Source organism: Gopherus flavomarginatus, chromosome 10, assembly GCF_025201925.1.
Source record: "Gopherus flavomarginatus isolate rGopFla2 chromosome 10, rGopFla2.mat.asm, whole genome shotgun sequence".
NCBI classification, from domain to species: Eukaryota; Metazoa; Chordata; order Testudines; family Testudinidae; genus Gopherus; species Gopherus flavomarginatus.
Genome location: NC_066626.1, coordinates 67028439 through 67051312, shown reverse-complemented (window position 1 = coordinate 67051312; position 22874 = coordinate 67028439). Strand labels below are relative to the sequence as shown.

General features: G+C 40.3%; 1 protein-coding gene across 2 annotated transcripts in view; it reads right to left on the bottom strand.

Annotated features, from left to right (window-relative positions):
- DPP10 (dipeptidyl peptidase like 10) overlaps positions 1–22874 on the bottom strand; it is an 850913-nt gene that overhangs the window by 18553 nt on the left and 809486 nt on the right. For both annotated transcript variants that reach the window (XM_050916008.1, XM_050916007.1), the window contains exons 14-19: positions 16963–17054; positions 15541–15588; positions 14393–14514; positions 9252–9299; positions 6879–6977; positions 6701–6770 (exon numbers count right to left, since the gene is read on the bottom strand). In XM_050916008.1, coding sequence (XP_050771965.1) covers positions 6701–6770; positions 6879–6977; positions 9252–9299; positions 14393–14514; positions 15541–15588; positions 16963–17054 — 479 coding nt within the window. The remainder of the gene's footprint in view (positions 1–6700; positions 6771–6878; positions 6978–9251; positions 9300–14392; positions 14515–15540; positions 15589–16962; positions 17055–22874) is intronic.

Sequence of the window (22874 nt, the reverse complement as noted above, 5' to 3'; positions counted from 1 at the left end):
CTTTGCCTCTCGTTAAAGCTTAGAGGGGAATACGTAGTTCTTATCACAGTGGCTATTATTACTATTATTTATTAATATTATCATAATGCCTAGTCATGGACTTCCACAACACATCACAAACTCCCTCCCAATACAAGCTCATGAATCTAGTGCAGAACATGAAAAAGTATCATAATGGCAAATGTGAATTAGTGAGGGAAACTACAGCTCGGAAGATAAATTCTATCTATGGAATGCAAAATTGAATCACTGGCAAAACAGTCTCTTTTGCAAATGGTAAAAATCCACTGAAGGAAAAAAGAACATTTTGCAAAACTGATATGAAAACAAAATTCATCACACATTCCCTTTTTGTGAGCAACTTCTCACATGGCTAAGCCGCAGGCTGAGTTAAGGGCCCACAAAAAGGGTATTAGGGCTGCAGAGGGACAGCCCAGGAATAAGCAGAGGCAGCTGGTTCAACCCCCCTTGTCAATGATGAGTGGTTTACAGATTGCAGTCTGCCGCAGTGAGCGAGAGGTAGATGGTGACTGGCAGTAGCCACTGAGGCAAGGTGGGGATAGGGGGTTCTCCTGGGAGGGGAAGCCCAGAGTGACGGGGTGCTGCGCTGGGCAGAACTCCTGGGCAAAGAGCACCAAGAGGGACACAGGGGCCAGCGGCAGGCGAGACACTGGCCTACAGAGGGTGCTCTGGGCAGGAAAGAGCTAATACCCCGGAAAACCAGCAGGAGGCACTGCACAGGTGAGTCTCACCCTGTTACCAACCACACCCTTCATCAACAGTATGAGATCAAATACTCATAACAATCCCAAGGAGTGGTGTCACAGAATGCCAAACACTCCTCCCTATCCCCATTCATTTTCCCCGTTAGAGCCTATCATAGCTAAGAAGCAGACCATATATTTGCAACTGTGCAAACCAATGCATTTACCGCTGGGGGGAAAACACCAGCAGAAAAGATCGCATTATCAGAATAGAATCATGATAGACTGAAATGAAATACAGATAGTACTGCAAAGGCAACATGACTATTCTTTAAACAGCCATCAAACATACTAAAGGCTAGATTGTGGCTTTTAAGCCACAGCTCTGAGTATTGGAGATGCAGAGCTGCATCCGAGAAATGGAGGAAAGGTTGTGGTTCCATACTGTGCTGCTCCTTGCACTCATGCAGGGAGGGAGATATCCTCATCCATTGCTTCCCTTGCTGTGCCATCCCTATTCAGGAGGTTTAGAGATGGATTGAGCCATGGCCCATCTTCTCCCCATCCCATTTTTGGAGTCCTGGTCTCTGAAAAGGAGCAGCCCTTGCATTCCCCATAGCACAGGACTGCTGTTGTCAGTGAAACAGCTGGTGAAGCTTCTTGCTAGTTTCTCAGCTCCTGTATGGCCTGTGTTGGACAGTGGGAACTTACAAAACGTTTAGAAAAAGGGGAAAGTCCCAGAAAACTAAAAAGAGATAGGTTTTCACAAAACACCACCACAAAAAGAGCAGAGACTGTTCTATTACTTGCAACAGACACCAATTAAAACGATAACATCCTCTGCAACATATGAAAATTCCAAAAGAGAACCATTTGTGCAAGAATGCTATCATGCTGAAGGTCTTAGACAAATACCAATAGTTACATTTTACCTCCTTAAATTCCTGCTACTGTTTACATGTGTTACAGCATTCTTCTTCACCATTGTACTTGCCCTGCTAAAAAAATTGCCACTTTCAACCCTATGGTCTGGGAAGCTGGTATCAGATTCATATGATGCATAGACGTGCTTAGTTGGCTTGAGTGAGGCCTACCTCTGGCACCATTCCTATATTGGGTGGAGAGTGGTTTCCTTTACATTACAGAAGTATACGCAGACATGTATAAAATATGCAACACTTCTAGGAGAGTTAAGATATTTGATCTCTATATAGGAATATACAGCCTGATAATTTTTTTTCTCTGAGTTCAGAAGAATCTCTCTGCTGGTTCAGTTTCACTATATCTACTTACAGTTTGTACAGTTTTAAATGACTTAAATAATGAATGCTGACATTTAAGATGCATTATCTACAGATTTTGAAAGAATGAGGTTAATTATGTTCAAGAAGAAATAAAGAATGATTATCACCTCTCATTTTATTACCAACATTAAATGCCTGTGTCTTTACTCCACTTAATCATTTCCTGTGTATTATGAAGGACTGGATCATCCAACTTTTTTAATGAGTAAGGTGAACCATAATGAAAAAAAATAAAAAATCTGAAATTTAAACTTTGATCTTAATTATATAGAAAGAGATAATAACCACATTTTAAGGCAATTATTGTACACCTCTCTAATCTATAGGCTACAGTGTATGTATTATATTTGAAGGCAACTGAGTGTGAAACGTATTAGTAGTTTAAGAGGAACAAATGGAGGAGCAGACAGTGTTATAATCTATTTAGTATTTTATGGCCTATGCATCACAATTCACAAGAGAGAAATAGAGCTGGCCAGAGGCAACCGACTACTGTGTGAGGCCTGTACATCTACTAGATAGCCTGGTGTTCTGACCCAATATAAATATGAACAACAGTCCTTTGCATTTCTGTCTAATGGTCTCAATATGCTTTACAGCCATTAAGGAATTAAGCTTCGCACCACCCTTACGATGAAGATGACTCTTACCGTAAGGAAATTTAGATCCTGATCCTGGAACAGACTCTTTGAGGCTGGGTTCTGTGATGTGTGGAACTTAACTGAATTCAGTGGAATACTGTGCAGGTTCAGAGGTTGGCCAGCACAGATTCAGTTGCAGGACCAGGCCTTAACCATTAAGGCCAAAAGTTTCAAACCTGGGTGCTTAAGTTTAGAAGTCTTATTTTAAGCACCCAAGTTTGGTCAGAGAAATTGAGTGATCTGACCAAAGTTGGACTGAAAGCCTGTGACAGCAGGAATTATACCTACATCTTATGATTTCCAGTTTATTTATTACTTGAGCTATGATTTTGGGATAGGAGTTTTACTGAGCCATCTACAGTACAAACACAGCATAAAAGATGGTCCCTACCCACAAAAGTTTACGATCTAATTTGGACCCTCAATCCAACATACTTTTTTCTGAGCCAGTAATGAAAGTCACCAATACTAAGAATAGCTGGATCAGGTACCGGGCACATGCATGACATGCAGGGCTATAATCCCCTGCAGAAACCATGGAGCTGCTTTGCAGAGACTGCTACAGCCCAGTGGCTGAAGTACAGTTTGGGGGGGTGGGCGTGTTACATGCCACACGAACCCTGCCTAAGTAGGAAGACTGTGAAACTTCAGCATCCTGTGTGCACTTAATTGTGCATCTAAACTTGCTGAAACCTTGGCCCTAGAGACACAATAAATCAGCCAACTCTTGCCTTCCCTCTCAATTGCTCCTTTCCCCATCCTTTCTTTCCTTCTCCTTTTCCTAAATTCACTTGTAAACTGCAATCCTGTTGATATAAACACTTTAAACTGGCTTATATCTACAAAGAAAATATAATTCTAATGACATCTCAGTCATTCAAACTGGATCAGTACCAGAGAAGTCATTTGCTTTGCAAAGAAATAGATAGAAAGAGATAACACTAACCATTGTTATTGAGGACTACAGTGAACATCCTTCTTTCCCCTTTCAGTTCCTAGGTGGCTTGGTAGTTAGATCACCCCTTTGAGACCATGCACAAGGAGATAAGTGTGGCTGTTCAGGAGTATTAAGGGTTCCTCTGGGGATCTACCACTAAAATAACCACTGTATGCACACTCCTAATATGTGTGCAGAAGGGACAAAGTGACCCTAAGTCAGCCACAGAAGTACCACTTTCAGAAGGTAGAATGTCTGGGAAATGACATCACACAATCAGCCAATCAGTGTTACCTGAAACAGCCTGATGTCCTTCCTGGAAGTACAGTACTGCTTTTTGGAGGTGGTACTTCTGGTAATGAAAAGAAGCAAGATGTCAATTTTGAGGTTGTTTGGATGGACAAAATACCTAGTTTGCACACAGGCTTCCAACCACACCTTGCCTCAGAGACTGGAGCTATCCAAAGTCTATATGAAACCCCTGGGCTCAGTCCTGCAATGGTCTCACAGACAGAATCCACACTGACTTCAGCATTCTCAGGTCCAATTTTGGGTCATCTCTAATTCTAAAAAGAGATTAATTTGGTGACCTCAGTGTAGAGTTTGTAGCAAACTGGACTCAGAAATATTACCCCTTTCTCTTCAGGTGGTGGGAGTGGTAAGTTACATTAGATGAGTTAGAAAAGGTCTTTTCTGTCGGATTTTCAGTATTGATTTTTCATTACCATGTAAAGGGATTTATAAAAGTAACTTCTGTTAACACTAACTGAAAATTCAGCACTGCAACAGAACCGGATTCACTGAAGAGAAGCAGAAATTCAATATTCCAAAAGGTAAACATTTCTATTTGTTGCTAAGGTCCTTTCCCTCCCATTTGCAAACACTACCAAATAATCATTTTATAGGCATAACTATCTGGTCACATTAAGGTATCACTGACAGCCTGTTCACTGGAGACCTATAGATCTCTAACCCTGATACCATGAAAATTTAGAACTCAAACCCTGCCTCAGTATCACTCTTGGATGCTGAAACTTTTGGGGAAAAAAAAATTAAAACTCTCTCCAGATATCTGTCTTTATATGTGTGAATAATGCTCAGTCATAGTAGCACCTTCTCTTTTGCCCTCCTCAAATTTGTATTAACTTGTAGCACAAGAATTAAATATATGTTGAAGAATATTTATTTATTCAGCTTTTTGTAAGTCACTTTTTAAGCAAATTACATGGAAGTCCCTGAGTTCTCTTATTTACAGAAAAAAAAGTTTTTGTAACGCCATATGATACCAATTGTGCTGGTGTCAAATGCGTTTACCATTTGATCCCTAAGAACAACTGCCTATAATATAAATGTGCTCAGTCATATGCACTAGCAAGTATACACTCTCTCTCTGTATATATAAATATATGTCTATCCTCTACTCTCTGAAGAAGTGGTCACATTTTACATCAGCCATTAGAAAGAGAGATGCAACCACTAGTCTAACTGACAAGTAGTCCCGGAGCCCAGTTTTCAAATGTAGGCACTTAAATGGAATGTTCAGATGACATATTGGGCATTGAAATTAGCACTTACTGTCTGTTTACCTACTAATGCATAAGAACCGATCTGAATGCTCAAGTGCAGGAATTCTGGAGAACTTATTTAGAGGCTCATACTCGCAAATTAGGCCTTGTGTGTATAACTAAAAGTATCTTTGAAGATTTTTCATTAAGCAGAAAACACTAGTTTAATGTATCCTGTCCTAGTGCTCATCAGGGATTACATTTTCAATACGCTGCATAGGGAGTTAGCTGTGTACCCCTCCATTCATTTTAATAGGCGTCACATTGCTAATTCCCTACACACAGTACTGATGGAAAATCTATCCCAAGACTGTAAATGATACAAGGCTGTAAATGCTGCGTGCAAGTGGTATAATACAGGCATTAGACACATGGCTTCCATGTTTGTTAACCAGAATTTGAAACCTAGTTTGTGCAGCTCCAAGGGAGAATAATGCCTGGGGTACTGAAAACATCAGGATGGATCCCAGAGTTCGAGTGTTCTAAGGCAAGAAGGGGAGCTCTATTATGACCATTTTACTGTGTTCCTCCATGAGTAAATTGCAGTACGTAGTATTATGTGCACTTTATGTGCATTTTACCAATGATAAAAGAGTTAGTAACCACTGAGATGTGAGAAAAACAAATATGTCTAATTAGAAATACAGGTACAAATTATGTCTGCTCCAGTGTGGGTGTATGGAGAGAGGAGATTGTGTGTAATGAGAACCCTTACCTTAGCTCTCCTTGACATAACACTACAGCCTTAACACTATAGCCCTCACTCCCTGGGCAAAAATGGAGGGTGGCTAATGCTGATAGAGACATTGATCACCGCTGACATATCAGAGTGGGTTGGAGGTATGATCATGGCCCTGCTTCCCTCCCCATACGCACACATCCTGTGCACGAGTAAGCAGAAGGAGACTGGCTCTGAAAGAAACATAGCTAGTTTATTTCTACAGGCATAGCATGGGCTACCAGTGAGTGCATCTGTCCTCTCATAGTCTTTCCACTTACTTCGGTGGGCAATGGATCAAGCCCATAATGTCTCCAGCCACTGGTGCTCCAGTATTTTATCTTCTCTCTGCTATTCCCAAAGCAGTTGGGCTCTAGAAGTCTTAACTGACTTCTAGGCAGTAGCTATGACTATCAGTGATAAAAGAAAAAAATATCCAAAAAAAACCTTACAGTATCTCCGCTGATGTAAACAGGCATGGCTCCATTGAAGCCAGTGGAGCTACTTGAGATTACACCAGGTGAAGATCTGGCTATACATATGTATACATAGCTATTGATACACATATAGCTATTGATAACGTGAACCACGTTTATACTGAAAAGCTCACAAAACAGGTTTTTTATTAGACAAGACAGAAAACAGCAGCTTCCTGATAACAAAGCTTTTAGTTTACCAACTCAAAAGCTGTGTTATAAGGAGAGTGATATTTTCCTACACTCACTCTCCTCAGACATATATTTTACAACTGAAAATACAGAAATAAATCCTCTCTTTATACCCCCATTTATCTACTTTTATTATTTTTAGGAACCCTAACTAGATACTTACATTATTAACAGAACAGCATACTGGTTTCGATCTGTGAAATCCTTTGGTAATGACAACTGTAAAGGAAGTTCTTTTAAGAAAAGAGAAAACCATTAAAGGCAGGAAGTTACACAGATGCAAAATAGTAAGATTTGAAGAAAGTTTTTTCTGTGTTAAAGGAACATTTTGCTAGAATTACCATAATCCTCAATGTGAAGCATTTTAATTTCTGTCCGGAAAATCTTTTTCTTTAAAATAGTTTCTTTCAACACAGCATTATCTTCCAAAATGTAAAATTCTGTTGGAAAAAAAATGGAGTAATCAGGGTAGAAAAGATACAATGAATCACCATACAAGAGAGAAATCAAGATACCAATAATTAAAGAAAAATAAACAGATATACAATGTTAAACCATTTTATAGTTTCTTTCTTTAAACAAGTTTTATAACATACCTACTTTGGAACTCAAAAGCCAAACTAACCAGCTTACTTCACAATGTGCAAGGGAGAATTAATGATTTTCTCTTCTCTGTTCTGGCTTCAACAAGTTTTGTCTCCATTAAACATCAAGGGCTAAATTTTGTCTTGTGGTGCATGGCAGGTGGTAGGAGGTAAGAGAAATACTCAGTCTCTAACCTTCATTACCCACTCCATTTAGGACCCAGGCACAATGCAGATATTAGATATTAGCATACCTGATACATAATGGGAGTGTGGATGGTTGTACGGGAGACGCTACTATGCTGAGCAATGTTCTGTGTTTACAAGAAGGCAGGCATACAGTCCCTGCCAAAATGGATGCCTGACAGTAAGCAGTGGATTAGGACTGAGAGAGCACATGATGCACCTATCACCAGCAGGAGTAAGGAGCTTGCTATCCTTAGCACCTGTCTGTCCAGCGCAAGAAAATGACCCAGAACACCTTTCCTTGGTCACTACCTTTCTGTATTCCTCCCTCTCCCACACTCCAGTGAAGAGCCAGGGCACAATTTGGCATAAAAGCCAAAGCCAGATTTGAAACAACTCTTTTGCATTTGGATGAAAGATCCTACTGTTCTTTTTTATTCTCCAATCTCACTCCCTTAATGTGGATGTTTGAAATCATATATCCTCATTTAGGGCAACAGGGGATAATCTAACTAGAATATTAATTCTGGGCAGTCAACCAAAATGTTATAACTATAGTGTTAGGATATAATAATTTGAAGTAATCTTTAATCACACTCATTCTTTTATTAAAAGAGGGGGATTATCTAATCTTGCACTGAAACATTACAAATAATGTATCTCATTATTGGGTTTTGTTGTTGTTGTTGTTAATGGTAAGCACTCTCTCTCTCTAAACCTACTGCCTTGTCTTCTTTCCATAATGTTCTACATAAATCCCATTCACATTTATGCTTTGTTTCCTCACAAATGGGAATTTTAGAAACAAATCACGAAGAGCCAAATTCTGCTCTCATAAATACTGAGCAGCAGCCCTGAAGTTAATGAATTTACACTGAGTGATATACTTAGCCCCGGATCCCTTCTAGGGTTTCTGCAGTATAGAGTTTGACAACTACAATAAAGAGTAATATTGAAAATATGAAGGAGAAAAGGCAGTTGTTAGCTTTTCCTTAATTAAGGATTGGGATAGTTATCAACATGCTGTAACTCTATTATGTATTTGAAAGGTCTGATCAGTATGACATTTTGAAGATGTAGGGCCAGATCCTGTGCTCTGGCTGAGCTTTGGTTGGCCCAGACTAGAGGAGGGTGGACAAAGATGGCTTCATGCCACCTTTGTAGCCGTGGGATCTGGGAAATAACGTGCAGCAGCCTGGACCTCCGGCACAAGTTTAGAACCTCTTGAGGTTGCTTTAATTAGTGCCAGGTGTCGGTGCTGTAGATTGCCAGGGTGGAGTAATGCTGGGTGGGACTGGAGGGGCTGGCAATAATTGCTGCTATGGCTACACTACCTGATGTCTGCGGCTGGTTTGCATTGTCAGAGCAGCAAAGCAGCCAGGGAGCAGCAAAGGATCACAGCAGACAGCATAATTAGCAAAATCTGAAATGTAGAGGTAATGGACCTGATCTCACAAAACTCAATTCTTGGAATTCCTATTTAAAATACCAGTGAAGGCACTTTGGATTTGCACCAGTATACTAAGAGCAGTACTTGGTTCATTGTATGTAAGTTAAATTTGACGATCAACCTTTGGAGGTCTGTACTTTAATCCAGAATAATTGGATTATAACTTTAAAAACATTTTTAAAACTACAGAAGACATGCCATAATAGAAATATAATTTACATAATGAGTGAAAGGGATGAAGAGCATCCTGCCACCTAATTAACTCAAGTGTAAATAGTAGATGAAAGATATGCATCTAGCCTAACATGTATCTGAGAAATCCTGGGAATGTTCTAGTCACTTGATTAATTTTTTTCTCTTATCACTTCCAGCCATGTTTACTGCTAGAATGTAATTAAGACAGGTTTATGGAAATGGATTGCATATTTTTTTCTTTTACTTATGTTAAAACAAAGATTACAATAAGGAATTCCTCTGGAATGGTGCTTACTTACTTCCAGGGTTACTTGTAGTGTGCACGCTAACAATTGGAACGCCTGGTCCTATTTTTGTAGAGGGAGAAAAGTACAAAACATAATTAAAGTAGAAACTGTTTATGAGTTGCTCTGAACTTCAACAAGTACCAAAGATCGCAGTATTTGAAGGAAGGTGAACACAGAGATGACAAAAATCACTTTCTGATGCAAATCTACAAAAGTGCAGTAAAAATATCATATAATTCCAAATAGTCCCATAATCAAGAAACTCTTTTGGTATCCACTTTCTAGGTATCACAGTTAAATGTAGGTTTAATATGCTCGCCCTATATAAATATATCAAGGGGGTTAACGTTAGGGAGGGAGAGGAATTATTTAAGTTTAGTACTAATGTAACCACGAGGACGAATGGGTATAAACTGGATATTAGGAAGTTTAGGCTTGAAATTAGACGAAGGTTTCTGACCATTAGGGGAGTGAAGTTCTGGAATAGCCTTCCGAGGGAAGTAGTAGGGGCAAAAGACTTTCCTGGCTTTAAGACAAAGCTTGATAAATATATGGAGGGGATGTTATGATAGGATCGTTAATTTGGGCAATTGATCTTGAATTACCACCAGACAGGTCTGCTCAATGGTCTGCGGGGAGATGTTGCATGCGATGGGTACTGAGTTGCTGCGGAGAACTCCTTCTTGGGTGCTGGCTGGTGACTCTTGCCCACATGCTCAGGGTTTAGCTGATCGCCATATTTGGGGTCGGGAAGGAATTTTCCTCCAGGGCGGATTGGCAGGTGCCCTGGAGGTTTTTCGCCTTCCCCTGCAGCGTGGGGCACGGGTCGCTTGCTGGTGGTGTCTCTGCAGCTTGAGGTCTTCAAACCATTTTTGAGGATTTCAAAAACTCAATCCTGGGATAGGGGTTGTATAAAATTGGATGGGTGGGGTTCTGTGGCCTGCCTTGTGCAGGAGGTCAGACTAGATGATCAGATTGGTCCCTTCTGACCTATGAGTCTATGAGTCTATGAGTCTATATTGAAGTATTATTTACTATATTGCAGTAGTGCCCAGTGTCAGAAAGCACCAGGACGAGTATCCCGTTTTAGTAGATGCTCTATAAATATGTAGGAAGACATGGGACCAAATTCTGCTGTCAACTAGCCTGGTGTGGAACTCAAGCAGCTTCACTGACTTAAATTACTCTTGATCTTGAGTGGTGTAATTGACAGCAGAATCTGATCTGCAGTCCCTTCTCTGAAGAGTTTACAGTTTAAAAAGACAAAGAGATAAAAAGGGTGAAAAAGGGGCAATGGTTTTAACCACTGCATGTGGCATATTTGTCTAAAGAATACATTCTAAAACAGGAAAGAGACAAAAAAGAAGGTAAGAAGGTCTTGTGTTAAGGAACAGAACTCAGGAGATCTAGGTTCTCTTCTTGGATTTGCTAATAACTTCCTGTGGGACTTTGGGCAATTTACTAAAAAAGCGCCACCAACCAAACAAAAATTCAGAAAATAATCTAAATGTTTAGTACTGATGTTTTTAAAATAAAGCATTTCGATTTTTTCATTTGAAATGACTTTTAGTTTCAAAATTTATTTCCATTTTATTTAAAAATTAAAATACTTTTTGAAGAACTTAGAAAACAAAACATTTTATTTGACCTAAAATTATTATTTTACTTTTCAGTTTTCCAAAAAATAGAAACAATTTAACTTTGGATTGACCTAAATGATTATTTTCCACCATTTTTCTGATACTGTAATTGAACAAAAAATCAGGTATTTTTTCCATCACTCATCAAGGACCACCACAGGAAAGTTTATAAACAAATAAACACAGGGAAAATCTGACAGGATACCAGCTCAACACTAGTTATAGCAAACTGGGAATTAATTCTTCATTCAAGTCTCTGGAAGTGCTCAGGAGATGAAAAGGGATGGGATACTGAGACAGTGCTACTGACTGAGGGCAAAAGGAAGCAGAAGTTAGACTATAAAAAATGCTCATAGGGGAACAGAAGGTGAAAGAACTGAAGCTTGTAAGGATCAAGTTAACCCAGCAGCCTGCAAAGAGTTAGCCGAGATGTGTTTTTGTTGCAGTTTTAGCAGGGCCTTTTGTTTGTTTTAGAATGTGTGTATGTGTTGGTTTACCTCAAACTCTTGTAAGTAAACAAGAGAAAAGCTTCGGTTGCTGGACTGTGCTGCTGACTCTGACACCTTAGAAATGTTGTGCCCCCTATACAGTCATTTTTGCACTACTCTAGTGGTCCCATGGGGCCATACTGCTGCTGTAGCTAAGCTGCTGGAGATTCCCAGATGGAGTAGAAATGACTGTACTCCATCTTCACATAGGGATTATGCTGGGAATATACCTAGAGAAGAGGCATGTGGAATCCCAAGATGGAAGCTCTAATTTATATTGGGGATAGGGAAAAATAAAGCTGGTGTGCAGCCATCTCTGCACCCCCATAGTCACGCTGGGGCTTGCACCAAGTGCAGGGTCATGCTCAAGGTTTGAGCTCATAATCAGACATGCTAAGCATCCATAGATCCCATCAACTTCCAGTAGAGATATGGGATCTCTCTATCTCTAAAAGTTAGACCCCTAATGACCAGTTCTAGTATAGTGAATGTCAAAGCTGGGAGAAGAATTAAGGTCCTTCTCATTTCAAATGTACAAATAAATAATTCCACATTAAATACATTTTACTAAAACATAATAAGAACAAAAGCTACCGAGCCTAGCACCTCCTGGCACCTGGCAGTGGTTCAGTACTGACTCAGAAGAAAGAAACTCTTGCTGACTTGCGCAGACCACTTCCTGCAGCACCCCGGGATTGCCTAGGTCGTCTCCCAATCAAGAATTAATCAGGGAGAACACCGCTTAAACCATGTTTTCTCTGTAATGCTTTTATCTTAAGAATAAGATAGGCTTTCATAAAAAGAACTGGGTGGTAACTTTTAACTGTTTACTCTAGTATCAGCTTCTGAGGAGAAAGCAAACAAGTGTACTTGGGCATCCTGTCTCTGTCGAGAATAACACAGTGAAAACAGGGAACTGTGCAGCCTGGAAAGACCCCGGCCAGAGGGAGTAAGACATGGGTCTCCACCAAAGAAAGGCAATGGGTGAGGAGCTGGAAACCTGAGAGTCAATGTCCTTGCTAGACCACTGAGGGGAAACACAAGTTCAGTTGCCCTGAATGATGACTATGTGTGTTTATTTATTTACAGGTGTCTTTATGAAAATACCTCTTATTTTAGTCACTATGCATTTTCTAGTCTATTTTCAAACTGAATGGATTTTTTTTTTGTGAAACAGAAACACATCATTGCAGAGAGAAGTAGATGTACATGCAAAGAAGTGGAGCGTTCAAATGTGTTGTTAGATGGCTGTATTCTATCATTTTCTACCTGCTGCTAGATGGGCAGCAAAACAGGTGCTCATAAAAATGTAGGCCCCACCTAGGGTGGCCAACTGTCTGATCACACAAACCCAAACACCCCTTGCGCCACCCCTGCCCGAGGCCCTGCTTGCTCACTCCATCCCCCCTCCCTCTGTCACTTGCTCTCCCCCACCCTCTCTCACTTTCACTGGGCTGGGGCAGAGGGTTGGGGTGCAGGAGGGGTGTAGGCTACGGGCTGGGGCTAAGGAGTTTGGAATGTGGGAGGTGGCTCCAGGCTGAGCCTTGGGCAGAGGGGTGGGGTTCGGTGTGGGGTGTGGGTTCTGGGAGGGGGCTCTGGGCTGGGGTAGAGGTGCAGGAGGGGGTGTGGGCTCTAGGAGGGAGTTTCCGTGCAGGATGGGGCTCCAAGCTGGGGCAGGGAGTTGAGGTGCAGGAGGGGGTGAGGTGTGCAGGCTCCGGCCAGGCAGTGCTTACCTTGGTCAGCGGTGCAGCAGGGCTAAGGCAAGCTCCCTACCTGCCCTGGTCCTGCAGTGCTCCTGGAAGTGGCTGGCACATCCCTGTGGTCCATGGGGGAAACCAGAGGACTCCATGCCCTGCCCCCACCTCAAGTGCCGACTCTGCTACTCCTATCAGCCAGGAACTGCAGCCAATGGGAGCTGCGGAGGCGGTGTCTGCAGGCAGGGGCAGCAGGCAGAGCCCCTTGCCTCCCCCAAGGGTCAGGGGAACATGTTGGCTGCTTCTGGGAGCAGTGCGGAGCCAGGGAAGGTAGGGAACCTGCCTCAGCCCTGTTGTGCCGCCGGACTTTTTGTGGCCTTAAATCTCCCGGTTTGGCTTCAGTAGGCTCTGGGAGATAGAGCCCGATTATGGGAGACTCCCAGAGAAACCAGGAGGGTTGGCAACCCTAGCCCCAACCTGCTATTAATTTCAGGATTGGGGGCCTACCAGTGCCTGTCACTAGCTTATAATAATACATGTTCTGTCCTCTCATCTCCTTTCCATGACTCTTGCCTACTGCTTCTTTACATCTATTGCAGAGTCTTGTCTGGATCTAGATTGTAAAACTCTCAGGACAGCGGTTGTGTCTTACTCTGTGTTTGTATAATGCCTAATACAATGGGGCCTGAATACAGGTTGGCGCAATTTGCTCTACTGGAATACAGCTAATAATAAATACACAAGTGCAGGTCTTTGACATACCGTTGATAAAAAGAGCTGTTTACGTGGATTGAACGAGACCATACTTTTGGTAAATACATTCATGTCTAAACACACCTGCATATTAATAAATTAATAGTTATGACCTGGAATTAATTGCAGAGGATCAGTCAAAACACCTATATATATTGCAAAGAGTAATTTATTTGTCAAATAACTATTGTTAGGAATTACAATAGTGTCACTTTAAAATTCCACATTTCCACAATCCCTGCCTTGTAGTGTGAATTTTAATGACTGCAAAATAAAAATTATTATTATTATTATTATTAACAACAACAACAAACAATCCATTCCTTCCTAAAAGGATACAAGGAGTTTTAAAAGACCAGAAGCTACTAATTATACATTTTTACAAAAATGATCTTAGACTCCATAACTCCAATGAGCTCTGCACAGGGGAAGCCTGTGCCTTCACGGACCTAGCAATTGAGCTTGTTGCTAGATTAGGGTCTAAATCACCCCAACCGGAAGATGATGTTAATATAGGATATACACAAATAAAGCACTACTTTAAATATTTATTATTGTGAACAATATATTTGACTTACCTTTACAATGCAGTAAAAAATGCTTGTTCATAGGACTAAACTTTGCACTGAAGTATGTGCAATGATCTTTCATGAAGTTGCATGAAAGACACTGGCGGTTCAGTAATCCAACAGTTGATACACTAAGAACAAAATTAGTTATAAACATCAGTAACGTTTTATTTGATAGTATAACAAACTCATTAAGTGATGCCAAAGGCCCAACAGACAATAGTTTTTATTCTGATCTCCACTCTTCTTCTGCTAATTTGTTTTTGCTTGTTTTGTACCCAATAAGACATGCCGTTGGGTTGCTCCATCAAGCTACAACCCTGCAAGCTGTTCTGTGAGGAAGGTCTTCTAAACCTGCAAGAAATAGCTTACAGGACTGAGACCTTAATTATTAAAGGTGTCCTTGAGTGAGAATAAAAGTAAAAAAATAATGAGAATTAGGGAACTGTAGCTTTTAGAAATGTGGCTTCTGCATGGGTGAGGGAGTCTGCCCACAAATTTCAGACTGAAGGATTGGAGGCTTTGTAAATATAATTTTAGCCACATTGAGAAAGCTTTCTATACAGTATACCAGTATGAAGAATACATGTGTATTACACCATTGCATTTAGATTTCACCTAATTTTTAATTTTATATTATATTCACATAAATATGATTGGCAATTTTTGAGCATAAAGTAAATTCTTTTTAATAATGAGCCGGCTGATTCCGCACTCCGTGCACTTTCTGCAGTCATTTATCTCTGTGCCAAAGTGAGTGTGAAACCTTATCACTCAGATTTGGTAGTAAAGATCATCAAAAAGAAAGGGAAATACTCTTGGGGGATTTTTTTTTTTAAATCCCATCCTTCTCGGTTTTTCCTCAAAACCTGAAATCTTGACATTTCATTGCATTTTTCAAATGGCAAACATTTCAACCAGCTCTCTGGTTACTTTGAAAATAAAGGTTAAATATTTTAAAATATTGTTAGATTTTTTCAGAATACAATTTTTTTGTGAAATTTGAAATATAAATATACAGGAAAAATATTAACAAAAATTTAAGTGTTCTTGACAGCATTTTACACCTACATTGAACTCATTTTGCTCAGACACACAGAATCTCTTTCTAGTTTATAGTACTTGTGTGAGGGCTATTGTAAATTTCCCTTACTTACCTATGTAGCTGTCTTCCTCTTGGGGAATCTTCAGTGCTTAAAAAGTAACTGCCCAAGAAAGACAAATAAAATTAAACTCACTTCTGAAAACTCTCTGATTCATGTACTGTTAGGAAGAACTTTCAGCATGAAACCCAAACCCATGCAAAGCTCATTATGCAACAGAGCTGGGTGAAATTTTTTGCACTTTTTTTGTGTGAAATGTTTCACAAAGTCATGTTGGTTCTGCTGAATTGTTTCAGCTAAAAAAATTTTTTTTGAAAATGTCAAAAATTTCAATTTTTCAGTTCAAAATGACTTTTTGTTTCAAAATTTCCTTTAATATTATTTGAAAAAATAATTTAAAAGGTTCAAAAAATGCTGGAAATCAAAACAATGCATTTCAATTCAGGTGAAACAAAATGTTTCCCCCTGATCTTTTCGCATCACTGAACATTTCAAAAAATGTTTTCAGTTTGAACCAAAGTATTTTTTGGTTTTCCAAATTCCCCAAACATCCATTATTCACCCAGCTCAAATTACAAATGTGCAGACAGCTTTACATACCTGGGCTAATATATGTTTTCATATCAAAACAATACTGAACTCTTGGGAGTGCATTATGGCTGCCTCTGTGTGGCATCTAAAGAGAGCTTTTCTTTTCAAAAGCCATAGCTGGATCTGTCCTTAACTGCATTCCCCAGTAACCTTGGAGGCAAATGATTCTAATCTCACACAGGCTCCATCACTACTGCTGAAACTCTTTTGACTTCAGTGGAGATCAGAATCAAGCACATTCTATTTATTTCTGCTTTATACAGATTTATATAATAAGGCCTGTTCCAAAGCCCATAGTAGTCAGCTAAACTCATTGCATTGACTTCAATGTGTTTTGTATTAGGCCCATTCTGTCTCCAGGCACTGCCATTCAGTCAGTGTACGTCCTTCCTTATTTAGGAACCTTAATGTAGTCCCTGGTTTTGTTTTGACTAAATTTTATTAATAAATTGGTTGAAACTCAGTGATTTTGGCTGAGTTCCCCTCTATTTTCTGATTTCAGTTTTTGTATCTGTTTGAACAAAGAACATCAAAGTGAAGCTTGGAAGGTTGGAATGCCCACACATTGAAACCAAAGAAAAGGTATAAAACCCCTGTGAACTCAAACCTCTGAGTTTTATCAAGTCTAATAATATTGCCAGGTTTTTTTCCCTTGGATTCTGGAGGGCAGGGCAGGAGGGTTGGAAAGGCTATTATTTCCATGCTGTAGTTTAATTCCTTTTATTTAATCAGCAGAGTGAGTCAGTAGATGGCATAGCATATCTCCATTAGTTATTCAGAAAAGATACTTGCATTACCTTGGCAGATCAAATGTATGAAACTGCTCTTTGTACTATGATTATAATTTATTATTTTGCTTTGCAGACAAAGAACACTAATACTCACATCTTTTGAGTATTTTCATCATACGCCAGGATTTTGATAACTTCCCAGTTTCCTGATGTCAGGTGTCTCACACTGATTTGTTCAGTTTTAGCCTGCAGAGAAATGGTAAGTATTGACTTTCATCTTTCTACTTATGTTTTTCTTTACTTAACCTGGTTGTCAGCACACATCAATACTCATTTACAGCTTTTTAATCTTTTAATGTACAACATAACTCACTTAAATCACAAAACCCACATGCACTAAAAGGCATTGACAGTAAGGATCCTTTCTCCCTCAATATATTAACTTTTCCAAAGGTAGTAAAATCATGTCAGTTTCCATTGCAATACTTTTTCAATTACTCATACACAATATCAACAATAGAGGTTCTATGTTTTATCTAGGTTGGCATATCTTTAATTTTGGCGCAAGTTTCATTTCAGCTAGAGGCTATCGCAATACATGCTGAAATTTTCATTATATTAAAAAAAACCCCTTTAAACTAACAAATAAGTGTTTCTCTTCTAGAAACGAGAATACAGGTGCAAAAGGTTAAAGCTAGATCCTTAGTGCAGCAATTCACAGCAGCTGAGGATTTGACCCCAAAGCTGCAAGGAGCTAACCATAAATAAATATCACCTGTGTTTCTTGAAGGTTTGCTTGTCCTTTACTTGCTGGAGTGGCACAAAGAGGCTTAGCCTGACCCTATGTATTCAAAATGCTGTACAAACCATCTAGTGAGGTAGGCAGATATGTGTTTTAATCCCCTTTGTTGCTAGCCTGGTAGGAGTTAAGGCAGAGTAGAATGTGGTCCCTAGTCCACCTGTGTTACTTGCCATTTAAACTATCAGACCCTGAACTTCCAGCCATTAGAATTACAGTGTCTTGACTATAGAGAAAATAGAAAAAGACTGCTTGGGAAAGAATTGTATGGAGAGTGTAAAGTATTACAGTAATTCTGAGATGACTCATCTGAGGTCAGGGTCACACAGTGCTATTATCTATATTAAGAAATATTTCATTAAAATGGGGTACTGATATTAGTTGGGGCATCTAGAACTACTGAAATGAGTGAGTGAGTGTTTCCTGTCTGCTTAGATGGTAGACGCTAGAGGACTTTTCATTTATAACAAAGTTCCATCCATGGCAGCACTGAAGGGAATTTTTAAGTTCTGAAATCACAGATTCCAAAATAAGCTGTGGTTTATATTGCTGATAAGTATTAAACAATATGGCTATTTTTCCAGGTTACAGCTGTAATACATAATTTATTATGCTTGCTGGCAATTTTTGTCCCGAACCATTTTAATTATTTTTAAATTCTCATACTATGGTAGAAAATATGAACCACTGTATATTTGTATAGTTTTTGGGGAAAAAACTAAATAAGAATTTCCAATAGACATATCACTCCTGGTTCAGTCCAGTTTTTTAATTAATTTATTTTCAATATGATATAAATTACTAAAGGTATTTGGGAACATAACATAGATTGAGCACTTCATTTTCAACAAGTAAATAAATTGACAGGCTTTAACGCTTTTTAAAACAGTGCCCCAGAGAGATTAAATTGGATGCCTTTGATAACCTGATTTGGTTATGTAATTGACATTTTGTGTAGCATCTTTTCTAAAACTTAGCATTAATAAGGTTGATTTAAGATGTTCTAAGCGAAACCATCACATTTCACTAACTTAGCTTCATTTGGATAATCAAACCCCAATGATTAATTGAAACAGAAATGCATTGATCATTAAAGTTTAATTCTGTGTTATTAGACTTTTATGCTGGGGGCAATAAAACTGCTTAACTTCTCCTGTGTCTACAATGCTTACTTCTGCTTAACATTACCAATGAAAGATCTTAAGTGGGCAATTACACATAACATTCCATTGTTTACTGCAAGTGTTCATGGTGGATTTTGGTTTTCATGATGCTGAGTACCAACCACCTATTTAAAATTCTGCTGAGGCAACTGTTATGCTTCTGTGACTCTCACAAAGTGTGACAAATATTTCATATGACAAAAGCCTTTATGTGAAATGGTTAATATAATTTTTATGTATCCATGTTTGCTTTAGAAATGGACAATCAGATTAATACAGTGTGCAAAGCACAGCATATAAACACATTTCCTATCCTTTATTGCCCCATATCAGCCCCATTACCATACAGAGTGTTGCTTACTGATGAATAATGGTCAGTAGATGGAATGTCTGGTTTCCTCGTATACATGTAGATAAAAACTAACTCCAGGGAGCAGCTATATACTAAAAAAACAAATTCATCACTAGTGTAAGGTAGTACAATTCCACTGAAGTCAGAGTTATACCTATTCATACTCGTGGTGAATTTGGCCCAAACAGTGAAAGGTCTTTGCCACTTTGCAGTTCTATATTCCCCTATCTCCTTATTCTGCTGAATAGGGATGGACTGCTAAGCAGCATTTAATCACATGCTTACCTTTAAGGACATGTGTAACTCCCACTGAAGTCAAAGTTAAAGTTAAGCATGTGCTTCAGTTCTTTGCCGAAGAGGAATGGATTTAAACGTGTGCTTATATGCTTTATTGAACTGGGGCCTAATTTTCCCCAAAACTTTGGTCAGGTCTAATGAAACAGCTTACAAGTTCCCTCCAAACTTTTTATTAGCACTAACATTTAGTTATGACTTCACAAGACATTTTCCCTCCACTTTGTTATTATTTCAAATATTTTTGAATGCTACACAGCACCATATAATGGGAAAGATATCTAAATGGGACTTCCTTGCTTGTTATATTAGTGTAATATTCTCTGATTTTCATGCACATCACTGATTTATTGAAAGATGGAAGTTTGACACATACACTTATGTTTCCCATTCTAAAATCTTAGGGAACATCTTCACTGGCAAAGTTAAAGCGCACGTGGCTTGTGTAGTCATGGCACAGCCACCTCCATAAGGGGAATAGCTATCAGCACCTCCCTGTCACCGGTGCACTGTCTACACTGGCACTTTACAGCACTGAAACTTGCAGCGCTCAAGGGGGTGTTTTTTCACACTCCTGAGCAGAAAGTTGCAGTGCTGTAAAGTGCCAGTATAGACAAGCCCAAGTGATAGATTAAGGTGCAACTGCTCTTTCTTTTTTTCACACTGGATTGTGAACCACATGATTTATACTGAGATCAACATGAACATTATCATAAGGGTGTGATGCCAAGGAGCACTGGTATCATGGAATGGCTGCTATTTTAATTCCCTAGGGCCTCTTTGAAAATCCCAGCATAAATTGTCTTGGATATGTGCACCTCTCTCCTTGTGTCCTGTTGAGATCAGCTGAGCTACCTGAATTAACAGCCCCCTGATTTAAGTGGGAGCTGGAGGAATTCTCAGCTCTAGAACTTCGGGTCAGATTCTCCAAGGGTTTTTGGTGCCTCACTCCTATTGATTTCAATTGAAATTAGGAGCCAAAATCCATTAGAGGATCTGGGTCGTAATTTCTATATTAGTTCACCACAGTCCAAATCCACTGGAACTTCTGGTCACACTGCAAAGCTCATCCTTTGTCCCGGATCTTCCCTGGCAGGAGGGATAACCCGAAGAAGTCAAAGTCATTGGAAAATGTAGCACTTGGAAGGGGCAGAATTCTAGGGTATGTCTACACTATGGGATTATTCCGATTTTACATAAACCAGTTTTATAAAACAGATTGTATAAAGTTGAGTGCACGTGGCCACGCTAAGCACATTAATTCGGCGGTGTGCGTCCATGGTCCGAGGCTAGCGTCGATTTCTGGAGCGTTGCACTGTGGGTAGCTATTCCATAGCTATCCCATAGTTCCCGCAGTCTCCCCCGCCCCTTAGAATTCTGGGTTGAGAGCCCAGTGGCTGATGGGGCAAATATCATTGTCGCGGGTGGTTCTGGGTAAATGTCGTCTGTCATTCCTTTCTTCGGGAAAGCAACGGCAGACAATCATTTCGTGCCCTTTTTCCTTGGATTGCCATGGCAGACGCCATAGCACAGCAACCATGGAGCCCGTTCAGCTTATTTTTTTACAGTCACCGTATGTGTACTGGATGCCGCGGACAGAGGCGATACTCCAGCGCTACACAGCAGCATTCATTTGCTTTTGCATGATAGCAGAGATGGTTACGAGTTGTTCTGTACCGTCTGCTGCCAGTGTAATTTGGCAATGAGATGACAGTTATCTGTCCTTCTGTGCTGTCTACTGCTATCATGGGTGCCCTTGGCTGAGATCGGCCGGGGGCGCAAAAGCAAAACTGGGAATGACTCTCCGAGTCAATCCCTCCTTTATGGTTTCTAAAAATAGAGTCAGTCCTGCCTAGAATATGGGGCAGATGTACTAGAGAAGCAGTGTATCAGAGAGCACAGCTGCTCTGTGTCAGATCCCGCAGAAATGATGAGCTACATGCCATTCACAGGGGATGCCCCTGCAATAACCCCACCCGTTGCTTCCCTCCTCCACCAACCTTCCTGGGCTACCGTGGCAGTGTCCCCCCCATTTGTGTCATGTAGTAATAAAGAATGCAGGAATAAGAAACATTGAGTTTTTAGTGACATAAAATGAGGGGGAGGCAGCCTCCCTTTGCTATGATAGTCCAGGCAGGACATTAAGCAGTGTGGGTGAGAGGAGCCCAGCATCCCACTGCTATGATAGTCCAGGCAGTACAGAATCTTTTCTTTTCACATGAAAGGGAGGGGGCTGATTGAAGCTCAGCCCCCAGTTGCTATGATGAAGATGGTTACCAGCCGTTCTGTACCATCTACTGGGAATGACTGAGAGTCATTCCTATTTTCACCCAGGCGCCCCCGGCCAGCCTCACTTGAAGCCAGCCAGGAGCACTCACGGGTTGATAAGAAGGACGGTAACCAGTCCTACTGCACCATCTGCCACCACGGAGGGGAGAGGAGCGGATACTGCTCTTCACTGCTGCAGCATCGCGTCTACCAGCAGCATTCAGTAGACATAGGGTGACATTGAAAGAAGTCAAGAAACGATTTCTTTCCCTTTTCTTTCATGTGTGGGGTGAGGGAGTAAATTGACTAGCTATTCCCTGAACCACGCCGGACAATGTGTTCGAACATACAGGCATTGGGAGCTCAGCCAAGAATGCAAATACTTTTCGGAGACTACTGTGGGATAGCTGGAGTCCTCAGTACCCCCTCCCTCCCTCCATAAGCGTCCGTTTGAGTCTCTGGCTTCCCGTTACGCTTGTCACGCAGCACTGTGTAGCCTGTAGATTTTTTTTTCAAACGCTTTGGCATTTCGTTTTCTGTAACGGAGCTCTGATAGAACAGATTTGTCTCTCCATACAGCAATCAGATCCAGTATCTCCCGTACGGTCCATGCTGGAGCTCTTTTTGGGTTTGGGACTGCATTGCCACCCGTGCTGATCAGAGCTCCAGGCTGGGCAAACAGGAAATGAAAATCAAAATTTCGTGGGGCTTTTCCTATTTACCTGGCCACTGCATCTGAGCTGAGATTGCTGTCCAGAGTGGTCACAGTGGTGCACTGTGAGATACCGCCCGGAGGCCAATACCGTTGATTTGCGGCCACACTAACCCTAATCCGATATGGTAATACCGGTTTTAGCGCTACTCCTCTCGTCGTGGAGGAATACAGAAACCGATTTAAAGAGCCCTTTATATTGATATAAAGGGCCTCGTAGTGTGGACGGGTACAGCGTTAAATTGGTTTAACGCTGCTAAAATTGGTTTAAACGCGTAGTCTAGACCAGGCCCTAGTTTGGCTGAATTTTGGAGGGTTGCAGATTTGGACATTGGTTCCCATGTATGTTTTTATCAATTAAATTTTGTGTGTGCACCCAGAGTTCTGGACTGACATTTAAAAAAAAATAAAATAAATATATAAAGTAAAATTGGCATTTCTGAAGATTTCCTTGATTTCCATATTCATATCGAACTTT